This window comes from Schistocerca nitens, chromosome 4 (assembly GCF_023898315.1).
Source record: "Schistocerca nitens isolate TAMUIC-IGC-003100 chromosome 4, iqSchNite1.1, whole genome shotgun sequence".
Taxonomy (NCBI): domain Eukaryota; kingdom Metazoa; phylum Arthropoda; class Insecta; order Orthoptera; family Acrididae; genus Schistocerca; species Schistocerca nitens.
In genome coordinates this window covers 900595251-900614225 of record NC_064617.1, presented here as the reverse complement: position 1 = coordinate 900614225, position 18975 = coordinate 900595251, and the positions used below count along the sequence as shown (strand labels likewise).

General features: G+C 40.3%; 1 protein-coding gene across 1 annotated transcript in view; it reads left to right on the top strand.

Annotated features, from left to right (window-relative positions):
• LOC126253448 (exportin-5) overlaps window positions 1-18975 on the top strand; it is a 209537-nt gene that overhangs the window by 127953 nt on the left and 62609 nt on the right. Inside the window, exon 13 of the mRNA XM_049954794.1 lies at window positions 3036-3159. Within this exon, the coding sequence (XP_049810751.1) occupies window positions 3036-3159 (124 nt within the window). The remainder of the gene's footprint in view (window positions 1-3035; window positions 3160-18975) is intronic.

Sequence of the window (18975 nt, the reverse complement as noted above, 5' to 3'; positions counted from 1 at the left end):
ATGTTCTGCAGAAATGATCAGCATTTGAACCATATCAGCCCATTGGTTCAGGTTCAACATCAATATTGCAGTGCAACACCACCTACTGGTAAAATGTGCCTGCAGCTCTTGTTGTCGCTACAAACCGAAGGTAATGGATCAGGGTGACATGAGCAGACATGCAGGATTCCTCGCAGATGTATGCTGGAACCATACTATCAAATAAATGAGTTTAAAAGAGGGTGCATTACTGGCATGAGAGAATGTGATGCATCTATCTGGGATATTGCTACTCGTGTGGGACAAAGTGTTTTGGCAGTGCAATGGGTGTATGCAGAATGCTCATGGGAGACCATAGAATGCAACAAGATGGGTGAAGTCGCACCACCCAGACCATCTCCCAAGAAGATTGACACCTCATCCAAATGGCATTGCAGGACAGATCTGTGTCCTCCTCGGCTCGGGTGCAACAGTGGAACAGTGTAACACATCGTACACTATCAGGGATGACAGTCCGTCACCATTTATTGTGGCATGGGTTACATGAACGTCGTCTGCTTTCGTCTGCTTCTCCATCTGTCTCTGATGAATGTGCAGAAACATACTAGACAGTAGTGGTGCATGGAAAGATGTCACTGGGGATAGAAATGGCATCAGATAGTGTTTTTGGACGAATCCAGGTTCAGTTTGTGTGAAAATAATGGCTGTATTTGGTTCACTGGAGGCAGGGGAGTGGCATCACTGTGGCTGCATTCGCCCAAGATATACAGCGTCAACTCAAGGCTTTATGGTGTGGGGTGTTATTGGGTACAACCATTAATCACAGTTAATGTGTGTCCAGGGCACTGTGGCCAGTGTGACCCATTTTGAATGACATCCTGCAACCCCTAGCAGTACCCTTTCTGCACAATTACCCAGACGCCATTTTTCAGCAAGGCAATGTATGACCACATGTTGCTGCATGTACACGTGCCTTCTTGGTGTCACAGGACGTCAGCCTTTTGCCTGGCCCAGCAGATCACCTTGTCTCCAATCGAAAATGTGTGGCATATGGTGAAACAGCGGATGCAGTGTTGTGATTCAGTGCCTACCACCACAAATGAACTTTGTAACCAGGTGAATGCAGCATGGATGGCTATACCACAGGACGCCGTTCACACCATATAAATGTCAATGCTGTCGTGCAGGGAACAGGTTATCAGGAGGCATAGTGAACCCTGTGCCTACTAGGCAACAGGACACATGCTCAACCGAGGTGACTGAAATGCAAATCATTTCTGCAGAACATACTAACTTAGATGTCCTGTGAATATGAATGTCCTATCTGTAAACGTTCAAGGTGTTCTGTTTTTCTCTGAACATGAGTGTAGATAATGGAACATGAAAAAGGTAGAACTGCTTTTTTTTTACAGTTGAAGCTGATGAGTTATTTAAAGAGATGAAAAGATCCATTGAGAAAGAAATATTAGAAAACAAGGAACAGAATAGTAATTGCAAAATATTTGTAAATGAGGATATGGAGAAAATAGAGAATGGGCTGATGTTGACAGTAATTAGCATCAGTCTTATATGAGGGTGTTTTTAGTTGGAATATAGCATTTAGCAGAGATTGCTCTCGCACATTATATTCTGAAAGAATCATCATCATTCTGGGCACTTTAAACGGCCCATGTTATGTCCCATTGAATAGTAATTGTTACCTAACTACTATTTAACTACAAGGAGACAGAATGGCTAACTTGTACCTCCTTCAAGAGACGAAATTCCAAGTACTGATGATAAACATTTAAAGTCAGTGAAAGACAATACCTAGCTTTTGGAACTGATAGTTCTTTTCGTAGTGGAGAAAGAGAGACAGGCTTAGGAATCCTGAAGCGATGCAGTCCTTCAACAAAGGAAATAGTTTACAATACGTTGGTTCATCCGGTCTTAGAGTATTGTTTGTCTGTATGGGACCCTTATCAGTTGGGTCTGATTCAAGAGATTGAAAAGGTCCAAAGAAGAATGGCAAGATTCGTGACTGATACATTTAGCCATCGCGAGAGCATTACAAATCTCATAGAAAGCTTGAAGTGGGACACACTTGCAGATAGACGGTGCGCTAAACAGGGGCTGCTCACAAAATTCTGAAATCCGATCATCACCAAGAATGTAGAGCATATATTATTACCTCAAACTTTCAAATCACGTAATGATCACCATTCAAAGATAAGGAAAATTAGAGCTCATACTGGGGTATTTAGACAGTCGTTTCTCCCTTGCGCAACCCACTTTGCAGCCATTTTCCAAAGATGACACTGGTAGGTATATGACATAACCAACGTAGTGCCTAGGTACAATGAGGTGCTTTTCCACTATGATATGTTATTGGCCACAGCATTGTGCATTTGGGTGTCTGTGTGGTTGTGTGCTGTTGCTAGAAAAAGGGCTAGTACTTGAAAGCTAGTGCGGATACTGTTTTCTGTTACATGTTTCTGTGCTCCACACATTGATCTGCTGTGAGTGGATGGTTGCCTTTCCCATGTTTTACTTATTAGATGCAAACATTAGTTTGCATTTTTGTTGTTCATCTATAATGTTAAAACTTCAGCCATCAGTGGGTTTGATTAGAGTTTCTGTCTCTCAAATACTTGTCTAGTGCATGCAGAGATCCTCTTATCATAATTTCTTCCGCATCTGAAAGTTTTGGTTAGTTAAGCTGTGCCATAAGAGGTTGCTTAGTCAGTAACAATTTAATGGTAGCTATTCATGCAGTTTAGACATTTGGCTGTATAACATTCCAAATAACCAGTTGTCTTAATTGCATGAATAGCCCCTGTTAAATTGCAGCTATCCTCATGTTTGCATGCCACAACCCCAATGACTTAAATTGACACTTCAATACCTGTGCCATTTTTCCACATTTTTCATAATTTTTCATATGCCCAGACTATTCAGTAAGACCCATTTCAAAAAGAATTTTGTCATTTTTGTTTTCCTTGGGCTCATTTTTAAAATGTTAGTGGCATCCCAGTTGTCTGTAGTGTAATTTCTGAAAATTAAAATGTTTATTTCAGGTTATACCAGACTACCGCCTGCGTCCCATGGTGCGCGTTTTCCTGAAAGCATTTGTCCATTCCTGCCCTCCAGCATTCTATGATGCAGTTTTGCTACCAGTGCTGGCACACTTCTGTCCATATAGTGAGTCCTAGAATATTATATAAGTGTATGATACTACAAGTGAATAGTTAATTCTTCTGCTTGGTTTATTTTTTTTAACATTGCACTGAACAGTATGAATAATGATTTCTAATCGGATATGGCAAAGCAATAGTACATCGTTGTAGCAACTATTTTACAAATAATTTCACTTCTCCTTTAAAGTGAGATGTGGCAGATTTTAAACAGCAGGTAAAATTGCTCAAAAGCTTTGATTGCGGACATTTCATTTTTATTTTCTCATTTTTCCAAGAGCATGTCCCATCTGTACTGACTCATTGGTAGCAGTGCCTCACCTCTACAGACTCATTGCTAGCAAAGAAATGTATTTCTGGAAGAGATGTGATAATGACTCAATAAAACTGTTTCTTTGCTTTTTCTGTAATGCCCATACAAACTTTCAGAGCAGTGGAGAAGGGCATATGTATAAGTTTCACCCATGCTTCCCTAACAAGGAAACAACCAATTAAAATTACAAAACCAGACATGCTTGGCAGCAAACCATACTCCTCTCCAACTAGCTGGGCAAGGCACTTGGAACTGTTACAAAGCGCACTGGAATAAGTTTATCCATGTTCGAGATGTTTGTGCTACCACAGCTGTCAAAAGTTATAAGTGAAAATGATAAAAATCCCAGTGCAAACACTTTTGTAATAATTTTATTTATCTGCATCAATTGCACAAGGTGCTTAATTCAAAACATTTGCTCAGAGTGCCTAAATGGCAACGGAAGTGTTGATTTGTTGATTTACATTTGTTTTAAATCTGTTTGGGAAGATAATTCAACAAGAAGATTATTCTCAGGGCAGTCAAACTGATCCGCAGTGTCAGTTCACGAACCTTTGTGTAAGCTGTTGTTCAGGTGTCTTGGAACTCTCATTCTGCTCTTCCCTATATGTCAGGGTCAGCCACAGCATACAAAACTACATGTGTGCATCACCAGCACGTAGCACTTCTCAGATTCATTGGGCCTGTCGTGGCTTGGCTCAGTCCGTCTCTTAATTACTCGGTACATTGAGACATTTCATGTAGCACTGTGATGCGACATTGTTTTAACACTGTGGTGTGACACTGTTTCTTCCAGCATATGGTGCAGTATTTTTCAGTCAGCACTACTTTCTTCAGTTTGGCAGAATCATAATGACAGTGAAGTTTATTCCTCACTATTTGCCCATGGGAAAAAGGTAGTTTAAAAGTACAGTGGTTGTTGTAATGGAACTTACACTCAAAAAGAGGCAGTCAAGTTACCTATGATCACAAGCCTTTAAAAATGAGTGGATGTAGTAGGGTTTACTTATTTATTTGAAGAGGAGAATGAGAATTCTCTATGTCTATTATGCAGTCGCACAATTGATGGGCACAACAAATTTTCTGTAGAACGCCATTGCAACACCTTGCAGAAAGAAGTGCAAAAATTAGTGAGCTGATGCCATTGTGAGTAACCCATGCAAATCTTTATGTTTGTGCTGCTTGTATTTGTGCATATTTGCTTTTAGAAATCCAGTCTTTTTACAGTGTGTTCCATTGTTTCTTATTTTTAGCTGACAACCACCTGTAGCAAACTACAGAATAGCACTCAGAATTTCCAGTTCAAATAAATCTTTTAGTGATGACAAGAGTAGCAGAACTCCATTGGAGGTACAGAAGTTTCGCAAAATTAGTCTTTTGTTGCAAACACAAAATTGTCACACACCTATCATGGCATCGGATGTCTGTAGGCAGTTAATTGACACTGCCAGTAAGTGCAGTGCATTCTTGATTGCTTTGGATGAGTGTCTGACTTTTCGGGCACGGCACAACTTGCAATTTACGTTCGTGGAGTCTTCACCAGTGTGTACATGACGGAAGAACTGTTAAGATTTGATATGAATGAAAGACACAGTGAAAGGAATCAACTTGCTAAACTGTTCAAGGGGCAGTTAAAGCTGTTGGCTTGAATTAGAACAAGATGGTCTCAGTTATCACTGATGGAGCACCAGCAATGAAAGGGGTACAAAATGATCAAGTAGCTTTGTTGCACAAAAAATTGCAACAATCAACAAATAATTTCTGCGGGATTCATTGTTTTGTTCATCAAGAACTACTTTGTGCTAAATTTAAAGGCATGGAGCAAGTGGTGAAATTAGTAGTCTGAATAGTAAGTTTTCTGAATTTGCATTTGGGTTTTTATACTGTTAGTTTTAACAGTTTCTGATGTAACAGGATTTTTCAATTTCTGAAGGAGAAAGGAAAGCAAGAACCAAAATTAGAAGATCTGGAATGGCTTGCAGACCTCACCTTTTTTAGTGGACTTGACTGTGCACTTGAACACTCACAGTAAGACTTTGCAAGGTCAGAAGCAACATGCATGTGATTTGATGGGAAAGGTGGATGCATTTAAAAAGCAAATCACACTGTGGAAGGAACAACTTCTGACAAATAACATCAGCTATCTCCCTAAGCTCTTTTGTGGTGAGGAAAATACAAATTTTGCAGAGTTTGTATCTGTGTTCGAAGAAACACAGGAGCAATTTTCTAAACTTTTTAGGATAGTGCCAGTCTTAGATCTCTTTTTTCAGATGTTTTTGAGGTCATTTCAGTTGAAAAAGCTGCTGTGCATTTGCAGATGCCGATTGATTTGTACTGTAATTTCTATTTAAAGGACAAATTCTTTTACATTAACACTGTCTTAGAGTTCTACAAAAGTTTTCCTCAGGAACAGGTTCCTTGTCTCTGTAATAAGGTTCCAAATGTAATATCATTGATTGGAACAAATTGTGTGTGTGTGTGTGTGAAAGGATTTTTTCCAGTTATGACACTAAGTAAGTTGTAATTACATTGCTATATGAATGAAGAAAATCTGCTCAACACACAGTGTCTGTCTGTGTGCTGACAGTTTGTTCCAGAAATGAATATTACTATTTTTTCAGTGAACCAAAAATCTAACAGTGATTCTTCATTTTTTACTTTCTTTTTTATTTTATTTTTCTTGGTACATTTTGTTGATAATTGTAGCCATTGCAATACCAGCAGAGCAATTTGAGGTTATTTTAAACCGTGTACTTAGAATCATTTATTCCACTGCTAATGGCATGCTATAGGAACTATTTGCTTTTGTTTCTCTTTCTATATATTAGCTTAAATGCTGTAAGAATTTGGCTGGGAACAATGTTGTTGTTGTTGTTGTTGTTGTGGTCTTCAGTCCTGAGACTGGTTTGATGCAGCTCTCCATGCTAATCTATCCTGTGCAAGCTCCTTCATCTCCCAGTACCTACTGCAACCTACATCCTTCTGAATCTGCTTAGTGTATTCATCTCTTGGTCTCCCTCTACGATTTTTACCCTCCACACTGCCCTCCAATGCTAAATTTGTGATCCCTTGATGCCTCAGGACATGTCCTACCAACCGATCCCTTCTTCTAGTCAAGTTGTGCCACAAACTTCTCTTCTCCCCAATCCTATTCAATACCTCCTCATTAGTTACGTGATCTACCCACCTAATCCTCAACATTTTTCTGTAGCACCACATTTCGAAAGCTTCTATTCTCTTTTGTTTCCTTTACTGCTTGCTCAATATACAGATTGAATAACATCAGGGAGAGGCTACAACCCTGTCTCACTCCCTTCCCAACCACTGCTTCCCTTTCATGCCCCTCGACTCTTTTAACTGCCATCTGGTTTCTGTACAAATGTAAATTGCCTTTCGATCCCTGTATTTTACCCATGTCACCTTTAGAATTTGAAAGAGAGTATTCCAGTCAACATGGTCAAAAGCTTTCTCTAAGTCTACAAATGCTAGAAATGTAGGTTTGCCTTTCCTTAATCTTTCTTCTAAGATAAGTTGTAAGGTCCTTATTGCCTCACGTGTTCCAACATTTCTACGGAATCCAAACTGATCTTCGCCGAGGTCAGCTTCTACCAGTTTTTCCATTCGTCTGTAAATAATTCGCATTAGTATTTTGCAGCTGTGGCTTATTAAACTGATAGTTCAGTAATTTTCACATCTGTCAACACCTGCTTTCTTTGGGATTGGAATTATTATATTCTTCTTGAAGTCTGAGGGTATTTCGCCTGTCTCGTACATCTTGCTCACCAGATAGTAGAGTTTTGTCAGGACTGGCTCTCCCAAGGCCGTCAGTAGTTCTAATGTTATGTTGTCTACTCCCGGGGCCTTGTTTTGACTCAGGTCTATCTTACCCCTAGTGAGATAAGCCTCTACATCCTTGCATTTGTCCTCTATCCATGTCTGATTAGCCATTTTGCACTTCCTGTCGATCTCATTTTTGAGACGTTTGTATTCCTTTTTGCCTGCTTCATTTACTGCATTTTTATATTTTCTCCTTTCATCAATTAAATTCAATATGTCTTCTGTTACCCAAGGATTTCTACTAGCCCTTGTCTTTTTACCTACTTGATCCTCTGCTGCCTTCACTACTTCATCCCTCAGAGCTACCCATTCGTCTTCTACTGTATTTCTTGTCTCCATTCCTGTCAATTGTTCCCTTATGCTGTCCCTGAAACTCTGTACAACCTCTGGTTTAGTCAGTTTATCCAGGTCCCATCTCCTTAAATTCCCACCTTTTTGCAGTTTCTTCAGTTTTAATCTACAGTTCATAACCAATAGATTGTGGTCAGAGTCCACATCTGCCCCTGGAAATGTCATACAATTTAAAACCTGGTTCCTAAATCTCTGTCTTACCATTATATAATCTATCTGGTACCTTTTAGTATCTCCAGGATTCTTCCATATATACAACATTCTTTTATGGTTCTTGAACCAAGTGTTAGCTATGATTAAGTTATGCTCTGTGCAATATTCTACCAGACGGCTTCCTCTTTCATTTCTTAGCCCCAATCCATATTCACCTACTATGTTTCCTTCTCTCCCTTTTCGTACTGTCGAATTCCAGTCACCCATGACTATTAAATTTTCATCTCCCTTTACTACCTGAATAATTTCTTTCATCTCATCATACATTTCTTCAATTTCTTCGGCATCTGCAGAGCTAGTTGGCACATAAACTTGTACTACTGTAGTAGGCATGGGCTTCGTGTCTATCTTGGCCACTATAATACGTTCACTATGCTGTTTGTAGTAACTTACCCGCACTCCTATTTTTTTTATTCATTATTAAGCCTACATTTTGCTCACCAGATGGTAGAGTTTTGTAAGGACTGGCTCTCCCAAGGCCGTCAGTAGTTCTAATGTTATGTTGTCTACTCCTGGGCACAGAGAAAGCTTTTGACAATGTTAACTGGAATACTCTCTTTCAAATTCTGAAGGTGGCAGGGGTAAAATATAGGGAGCGAAAGGCTATTTACAATTTGTACAGAAACCAGATGGCAGTTATAAGAGTCGAGGGGCATGAAAGGGAAGCAGTGGTTGGGAAGGGAGTGAGACAGGGTTGTAGCCTCTCCCTGATGTTATTCAATCTGTATATTGAGCAAGCAGTAAAGGAAACAAAAGAAAAATTCGGAGTAGGTATTAAAATTCATGGAGAAGAAGTAAAAACTTGAGGTTCGCCGATGACATTGTAATTCTGTCAGAGACAGCAAAGGACTTGGAAGAGCAGTTGAACGGAATGGACAGTGTCTTGAAAGGAGGATATAAGATGAACATCAACAAAAGCAAAATGAGGATAATGGAATGTAGTCAAATTAAATCGGGTGATGCTGAGGAAATTAGATTAGGAAATGAGACACTTAAAGTAGTAAAGGAGTTTTGCTATTTAGGGAGTAAAATAACTGACGATGGTTGAAGTAGAGAGGATATAAAATGTAGACTGGCAATGGCAAGGAAATCGTTTCTGAAGAAGAGAAATTTGTTAACGTCGAGTATAGATTTAAGTGTCAGGAAGTTGTTTCTGAAAGTATTTGTATGGAGTGTAGCCATGTATGGAAGTGAAACATGGACGATAACTAGTTTGGACAAGAAGAGAATAGAAGCTTTCGAAATGTGGTGCTACAGAAGAATGCTGAAGATAAGGTGGGTAGATCACGTAACTAATGAGGAGGTATTGAATAGGATTGGGGAGAAGAGAAGTTTGTGGCACAACTTGACTAGAAGAAGGGATCGGTTGGTAGGACATGTTTTGAGGCATCAAGGGATCACAAATTTAGCATTGGAGGGCAGCGTGGAGGGTAAAAATCGTAGAGGGAGACCAAGAGATGAATACACTAAGCAGATTCAGAAGGATGTAGGTTGCAGTAGGTACTGGGAGATGAAGAAGCTTGCACAGAATAGAGCAGCATGGAGAGCTGCATCAAACCAGTCTCAGGACTGAAGACCACAACAACAACAACAACAAGCCTACTCCTGCATTACCCCTATTTGATTTTGTATTTATAACCTTGTATTCACCTGACCAGAAGTCTTGTTCCTCTTGCCACCGAACTTCACTAATCCCCACTATATCTAACTTTAACCTATCCATTTCCCTTTTTACATTTTCTAACCTACCTGCCTGATTATGGGATCTGACATTCCATGCTCCGATCTGTAGAATGCGTTTTCTTTCTCCTGATAACGACGTCCTCTTGAGTAGTCTCCGCCTGGAGATCCGAATGGGGGGTACTATTTTACCTCCGGAATATTTTACCCAAGAGGACGCCATCATCATTTAACCACACAGTAAAGCTGCATGCCCTTGGGAAAAATTACGGCTGTAGTTTCCCCTTGCTTTCAGCCGTTCGCAGTACCACAACAGCAAGGCCGTTTTGGTTAGTGTCACAAGGCCAGATCAGTCAATCATCCAGACTGTTGCCCCTGCAACTACTGAAAACAATGTGGTGTGCAAAATTTCACAGTGCAGTGCAGTTGCAAACCGTAATTGTATTCTCTTGTACAAATAGCCAGTAACAGTATAATACTGCTCATCATGATGTGTTGCACAGAAATTCTGGTATTTGAATTTCTTAATGTAGCATGATATGAAACCAAGCAGCATGCAGAGTCGTTCAGTGGTCCTTGCTTCAGCAATGTGTGGGTGAGAATGTGGGCAGCCAACCTGTTGCAGGAACTACTCAGTAACAATCGTACATGAATGTAGAACACTGTATCTGCAGCAAGCAGACAATAGTTGTTGGGCAGTGACAGGTCAGGCAGTAGCCAGGGTGTGGCAGCTGAGTCCGAGAGGACTACCTGGGAGCATGGAGGTGGCAGCAGATGGTTGGTGATCCTTACTCAGGCAATAAGATGGCGGTTATTACTTCACAGCCCATGTAAGGCAAATGTAGCTGTGTCATAACTACGCTGATAACTGGAACAGGCTGGATGTCATAGTAGGACCCAGCTGTGCCGATAATGATGGGCTGGACCTGGGGTTTTTCAATACTGCTGTCCAGGGCTGAGTTTGCGGAAGTTCTGTGTCGCTTGTAAACATTTGGAATGGAGGCTGATGACTGTTGTCCAATCATTGTTGTGCAGCAGTCGGCCTTACTGCAGAAGCTTCCTGATGTCCCAGATTGTTACCACCCAGAAAGAGGCTGACACAGAACTGGGTGGCGTCTGATGGTTTGGTGAGGGTGTTGTCGGACTACAGGCTGTGGCTGTGACCTGATTACAGTTCTAGGCTGCTTTCCATTCTGCTCAAGTTCTCAGCCACTCCATGTCCTCTCTTCTTAGATTAATCCGGTTTCTCCAGATTACTGCTTAAGAATCTGGATGCGACAGAACCACTAATTTTTGATAACTATTTCTACACTTTACATTCTATTGCATGAAGTTGGAGTAAAACAGTTTTTTCCCAACTTTTCTTCTTTGCTTGGCTTCCTTCCTTTTTTCCATTGTATAGTGTTTCACTCTTGTAATGCTCAAACACAGAGTTTATAGGTCCATCTTTCCTTCTTTTTTGTACAGTTCTCTTCTTCAGTGATGCCGTCACAACCAATGTGGACCCTCAGATTAAAGGAGAGTAAGGATGGGATTTGGGCAACTCTGCATCTGAGGTGGCGGTACACAATACTTATTATTATAAGAATTACACAGGTAACTGGTGTGCTAGTTCATATGGTGATGAGCCAGTGGCAGAATTCAGTTCGATATTTTGTCACATGATCGAGCAGGTGTTTCACCATCACGTGACCATTTTGTAATGGAATCATCTGATCCGAGGGAGCAAGAAGGGCTGGGTCTAGCATTCCGTTTAAGTAGGTTAGGTTTTCCTTGGTCAGGATCTTGAAGGGTACATATGACAGGTAGCTTAACAAATAGTGTTTAGGGTTGGTTGTTCCAATGTTGGTGGTAGGTAACCAGATAGTAAGTCACATCATGTATCGTTTATCAACAATTCCTGTCTCTCTAGTTCTATCTGCTATGTGCCACCAAAATGACATTGACCGTAGCAGTTTCAAGTGCCAACTACTGGTTTTGATACTGAGAATAGCCAGTGTGATCCTGTCTTTTGAAAGTGATAGCCTCCCTGGGGTACTCAGTTGCAGGCTCCTCAGATCAAAATGATGGACTCGCATTTGGGAGGACAACGGTTCAATCCCGCATCCGGCCATTTTGATTTAGGTTTTCCGTGATTTCCCTAAATCGCTCCAGGCAAATGCTGGGATGATTCCTTTGAAAGGACACGGCCGACATCCTTCCCCATCCTTCCCTAATCCAATGAGATGGATGACCTTGCAGTTTGGTGTCTTCCCCCAGTCATCCCCAACTCAAAATGGTGTGTACTTGCATGACTTGGGGACTGTGTGTATTCAGTTTTTGGGGCAGATAGTGACTTGGCTGCTTCTGCTCTGCAGTAACGGATAGTACTTCCTTCAGATTACTCATCATTTTAAACAACTAAATTTGAAATTTGTGTAGAAATCATCGGGGGGGGGGGGGGGGGGGGTAAATCCTCGACTTGAAGTTAAATGCAAAAATATGTCACACATACACATGCCTCTTTCATTTACTATCAGCCTACTTCTTGATACAAAATTGTATAACTGCTAGCATGCAAACTATATACTTAACAAACAGTAAATGTAGTGCATCATGTAGCATTGCTGTTTTCCTTCTAGACTAAAATAGATATGCTAAGGTTACACTAGCATTGCAAATCAAATTTCACCTGATAATTCTTTTAACACAGTACCTAAAAATGAATGTTTCACTTGAGCCTCACTCATAAAAGCAACAAAAACAGACATAACCAAAATATATACTCAAAAATATCACTGGTAACTAATTAAAAACACAAAAGATTAACTTGCAAGGCTACTTCATGGTTTTAACCCATATGGGTGTGACAGAAAAATTGGGTACATACTGCCTCATTTGCCTAGTTATAACTTTCTTTTCCTTATTTCATCCAACCACTTCCGTTGCTGAAGGGGCTACCAGTAATTTAGGCAGTGTGTCTGGTTCACCCAGAAATGGGTGAATTTCACCTCTATATGTTGCTTGGAAGTTGTACAGGGTGAGACATAATATCAAGCGATTTTAAAAAGCGCGCAAATCAAACTGCGTTGCATAGAGGTGGAAGGGATAGCATCAGCTGCATTTGGTGCAAAATAGCGTTTAGTCATAATGGAGTGCTGGACCCTACAGCATCGTGCGTACACTGTCAAAGCATTTTATCAAAATGGTAGTTTGTACCAGCTAACAAGTCTTGCATTCTGCAACCACTTCAACATTAATTACAATCAACTTGTGCCATCTGCCTGTGCCATTAAACAATGAGTTGAGAGCTTGGAGGAGATAGTGTCAGCGACAAAGAAGAAAACTGGGAGACCAAAAACTAGCGCTACACTTGGGATTTCAAATAGAGTGGTAAGAAGAATTTTACACCAAGATTTGCACTTTCACCCATATGAAATCCAAATGGTTCAGGGCCTTAAGGAAACAGATTATGTGAGCTGAAACCAGTTCTGCTTAGAAGTTTTGGGCATGAGTATCAAGAGTATCAAGAGAAGGATATTGTAAACCATTTGTGGATGAGTGATGAAGCTCACTTCCATCTCACCGGTGATGTGAACAAGCAGAACTTTCGATTTTGGAGTGACATTAATCATCGAGAACTGCATCAGCAATCATTGCATGCCGCAAAAGTTACTGTGTAATGTGCCATGTGTTCATTAGGGATCATAGGACCATACATTTTTGAAGGTGGCCTTGGCAATGCTGTATCAGTGACTTCACAGAGATATGCCGAAAGTTGGAAAACTTTTTTAATCCACAACTTGCACACTAAGAAGTGAACAATGAGACATTTTTTCCAGCAGGACAGAGCAACCTCTCACATTGCTTGAATAAGCATGAATATTGTCAATTATTTGTTTCCAAATCATGTGATATCCCAAAAGGGGGATATTGCACAGTCCTCTCATTCACCGGTCCTCACAACATGTGACTTTTTCTTGTGGGGTTATCTGAGAAGCAAAGTTTACCAAAATAAGCCCCCTAAAATAATTGAAGCCCTGAAAGAGCGGATCTGATAGGAAGTTGTTCAAATCCCACTGGCAATGCTGCACAGTGTGATGAGTAACTTCTAGGCCTGGCTGGAGGAATTTGTGCATCTAAACGGATGCCATCTTACCGGAGTTATCTTCAAAAAATAACGGACGGTTTTACTGTTGCAGAAAATGCTTTTTCATGTATTTTAAAATTATGAAATAAAAAATATTTTAACAAAGTGTTTTTACTTAACAGCCTTTTAAAAATCACTCTTTATTATGCCTCACTCTGTAGTTTGACATTATGTAGAGACATCACCTTGACTACCTGGTAAGGTTCTTGGTAATGTGAAATGAGCTTTTTAGGTTTTCTGTTCAGTACAGAAGGGTTACGTAACATTACCCATTACCTGATGTGGCAATTTTGCTTTATTGTTGCGACTTCCTTCCTGCCTTTCTACAGCCTTTGTATTCATCTTTGTAACCTGATACCAGATACTTTTTAACTTTTTAGCAAGATCTTGGATGGAGGATATATCCTCTCTTGCGCTAGGTTGGCATAATTCTAAATGGGAGGGCAGTTTTTAGCTGAAAATAACCTTTATAGGGAGATAAGCCCGTGTTTTCATAGATTTTTGAGCTATACATGGCTGCAGTAAATGGTAGAAGAGAATTCTAGTTATCATGGCTACTATGTACATAATAACTAATATTTTTCCCTCTGTCTTGTCAAGTCTTTCAGTTCTGCCGTTCACTTGTGGGAGTAGGGCAGTGGATCGTAACCTCTTTGTGCATAATAGTTGGCATAATAGCTTCAATAACTCAGGCATAGATTTAGTGCCTTTGTCACTCATAGTCTCTGGTGTTCCAAATTTCAATAACCACTTTGAAGTTCTTATTTTTATTCTCTCTGTTATTTAATGAGCATTTTATTAATGTGATTGCATATTATTATTAATTGACTTTTATTTATGGTTTGGTTTAGTGATTCCTTTTTACTGTTTGCTCCTTTTATTTAAGTTGAGTCCTTTTAATTATGTTTGCGGTGGTTATGAAGTCTATATTATTTACTGTTCTCTGTAGGTTAAAGAATACGGTAATACCATATGCGTTTTGCAGCTGCAGACCTCGTTGAGTCTCCTTGCTGGATCTTCTCCACCTGAAATCGCTGAAGATAATTTATTGCTCTATGGAAATTGATCGGTATAGCCAAGTGATATGCCGTGTCATGTGTATGGAATGTGACATCCAACTTTATTTCGTGAAATTATTTGGGTCTTTGGAGAAATATTTTCGATGAATCCCAAAACTGTATAAAACTTGAGGTTTGCACCATCAAACCACACAACACTTCCGAACGACATGCGTCTTTATAATTACTGAATAATTCTTTTGGAATGATTAAGGGCTATGAACTCTACACACTTGATACTTCTTTTGTGCTTTTATATGTATTTATTTTCTTCAATACCATAAAACATAGATTACTGCCTTAATGGCGGTTTCCAGCAATCTCCCCTCAGTCTGACATAGAACATCTCTCTTCCAATGTTCAACATGGAATAATTATCTCTGTGCCATAGCTTAATACAGTCTATATATCTTTGTTATTGAGTTTGGGTGGTGATGCTTAAATTCCACAGAGTCTTCATCTCTCGTGCAGGTATTTTACATTTATCGTCGTATTAATAGTCCACCATACTTTATTTATGGGTTTTTGCATCACGAAATGCTACACCAATAATTTACTATAGTTTGGATCATCGTTTCTGCCTGTTGATGTGGTACTGCGATCATGGCCAACTAATGTGAGCTGATCAATTACAGTTAATTCTCTGATAGTGTTGGTGTAAATGGGCCATAGAGATCCAGTCTGATCATTTGGGATGGTCTATTTGCCTCAGGCAACTTTTGTAATGCGATTTTCTGATGACTATCTTGGCTTTTTGACTGCAAGGAATGCAGTTCTTTACACAGTGCTCCACATCTTGTTTCCTTTTTGGCCACCAGAAATTTTCCACAACCGGGCACTCTATGACACATCATCCACTATGTCCACCTAAGATGGAAATGTAAGCCTGCCTCAATACTTTGTTGTACAAATGTGCAGGTACTACTACACAGTGAATGCATTGTGTTTGCTTGTACAGCACACCACCGTCAGGTGTGAATTGTATTTGTTTCACCAGCTGCTGACAGACCAGGTCAGTGGCGTGGGCCCTGCACCATTCTTCCTTGCTTGCTCCAGTACAGTGTACTGTGTGTACTATGCAACTCAACCCGTCAGCATTAATATGAGATTTTCCTGGACAGTGTACAACCTCAAAATCAAATTTGCGTAGCTGTAAAGCCCAGTGGGTCAAACTACTGATTAGATCTTTTAGTCCTAAATGTCATTTTAGTGCTGCATGATCCATTATGATCTTAAAATGTTGCTAATATGTAGAACAACAGAAAAAAGTGATGCCAAAATTTGCAGGAGCATTTCGTTTTTTTATTAGCTGAGTAGTTCTTCTCTGCTATATTGAGCTGTCTAGAAATGTAAGTTAGGACCTCCTGTAATACGAAATGACACCTTTCTAAACTACCGCATGTAACCATTCAGATACCTCTCGTAGATTTACCACATACTCCTTAATATCCTTAAAGAAAACTATGATATCATCCAGGTAGACCAGGCATTGTTTTGGTTTCAGACTTTGTAGCACCATGTCTAAAAGGTCTTTGGAAGCCTCCAGTGCATTTTTCAAACCGATTGGTATCTGACAATACTGGTAATGACCAAATGGAACCGGAAATGCTGTTTTAGGTCAATCTTCCAGTGCTACTTCTAATTGTTGGTACCTACTTCATAAATCCATGGTAGTAATATAATGGCATTGCCCCAGTTGTCTAAGGTCTCTATAATGTTCAGCATGGTGCAGGCATAAGTTGTCTTCCATTAATTTAAATATCTATAGTCACAGCAGATTCTGTAAGCTTTCTTACCATCTGAGGATTTCTTTGGAGAAGTGGCGCTTTCTTTTATAATTCCATGCTGGAGCTGTTGATCGATAAACTCCTATATGACTAGTTGTAGATTGTGTTGTACTAGATATGGTTTCTTGTACACAGGCAGCACGTTCCCAGTGGGAATTCTGTGCTGCACTAGAGGTGTAGCCCCCACATATGGGCCTTATTGTGATGTCCAACCTGTGCCAGTTGTTGCTGTACTTATGACACAGCTGTGCTTGCCGTCTCTGGGTCATAAAGCAGTGACTACAGTCTGACTGTCTGAGCCAGGGTCACGGGCCTGAGCAGCGAATTCCAGTCAGCTGAGGAATGGCTGCCACACGTGGTTACTCCCCAGCTTGCAGTTCCATGTTCCACCACCCGAGTAGTCCTTCTAGACTCTCCAGCCTAGCCCTGGCTACCGCCTTAATCATTGCTGCCTGCTGCTGATACATTGTTTATGTTCGTATATGGTTGTTGTTAAAGAGTTTTGGCAATGGATTGGCTGCCTACATTATATGCACCTCCATCTGCCTCCAGCAGAGAACTTCTCGCCCACATCTTCCTGAAGCAATGTCCTGTTACATATGACTGCTGTGCCATCTAATGCAGAGAGTTCAGTTACCCATCTTCCTGCTCAGACAATGTGCTGTGGTAGTGGAGGAAGTATGCAGTCAGACGAGAGAGATCTGCACGCATGCAGAGTTCTTGACCATCCTTGCTGTACATATATGCCATTCTGGGATTTGTTGTTGACAGTATTGATTCATTCAGAAGAAACTGCAAAATTTGTTCAGTGAACACTAAATTGAAAGAGATATGCACTTGGATAACACCTTCTTACGCGTTGTAAAGAAAGGTGTGCACTCTTCAGCAGGTTTCATTTTCAATAGACTTCCAACAGAACTGAAAAAAATCGACCAATATACCCCAAGTAAAATACAAGCAGAAAGCTTTCCTTCTAGCAAGATCCATCTCCTTTGTACTGGAGCTCCCCATGGCAGTTAAGAACTTTTCCCCGTAACATATCATTTATTTGTATGTACTCTCATAGTTTTTCCATGTTTATTTTAATTCTTACTTCTTTTGTTTGCAAATTTTCTAATCATCATTGTGTAAACTATGCACTGACTGATTCCCTGAGAAGTTGCTTTAGTTCACATGGTCCCAAGGAACCAGATAAATAAATAAAGTAGAGAATATCCCTTCTCATTTTATTATAAGCATGGCATGTGACTGGTTCATTGATGTATCAGAGAGAGCAGCTTCTGCAACCATTTCCCAAGAAAACTGTTCATCGCCCCTTCTATAAACTGACATGGTGGCACTCGGAATGATCTTAAACTGTTCATTTAAAGAAATCAGCATTATGAGAATTTAGGGAGTAGTCCACATAAGATATGTACCTAAAATACAAAGCATCAATAAAGAATCAATAAATACTTGAAACGGAGGAAAGAGATATGCTTGGAAGTCATTCTGATCCTCACTTAACAACAGTCTTAACATGTGACTCATTCCACATCTCTGTTGTCTCTCCTCCATAATGGAATTTATGGAAAACAGTGTGTGAATGAATGAATGAATGAATGAATGCTTATGGAACAGACATGTGGTGGAAGGTTTAGAAACAATAAACTGCCCACAACATTTGAGATAATGCCATGGGCTGAATAGAAGAGTTTTCAGACACAGTTGCCCCCCACCCCAGTTGTCAGCTCTCAGGAAAGTATATTAACATCTTTACTTTGAAGAATTATCATCAGTTAACTATCTAACACTGCCCTTAGGACTGACAAAATTTGTTACCCGAGCTTTCACATTTGCCATCAGAATCCAAACATCTGCTATGCGTCCTCAATAGGGCTCACATAAATTATTGTGCCCTTGCTGAAGCAATAAAAAGAGCATTGTCGTGACAGAGGCCATTTTCCCTAAGTTTCCTGCACCAGCAAAACTCTGCAAAGCACTATTAAAATGTGAGTGGAATTGTGGTGTCACCGCCAGACACCACACTTGCTAGGTGGTAGCCTTTAAATCGGCCGCGGTCCATTAGTATACGTCGGACCCGCGTGTCGCCACTGTCAGTGATTGCAGACCGAGCGCCACCACACGGCAGGTCTAGAGAGACTTACTAGCACTCGCCCCAGTTGTACAGCTGACGTTCATAGCAGTGGTTCACTGACAAATACGCTCTCATTTGCCGAGACGATAGTTAGCATAGCCTTCAGCTACGTCATTTGCTACGACCTAGCAAGGCGCCGTATTCAATTGATATTTATATTGAAGCATGTACAGTCAAGAGCGATGTACACCAATTATGGATTAAAGTTAAGTATTACATCATCTATGTACTTTATTTGCAATTCTCAAGACATTGTCCTGTTCCAGACCTCACGCCAGTCTGCGTGTAATTAAACGAGTGCATTTCGGCCTCCTCTAG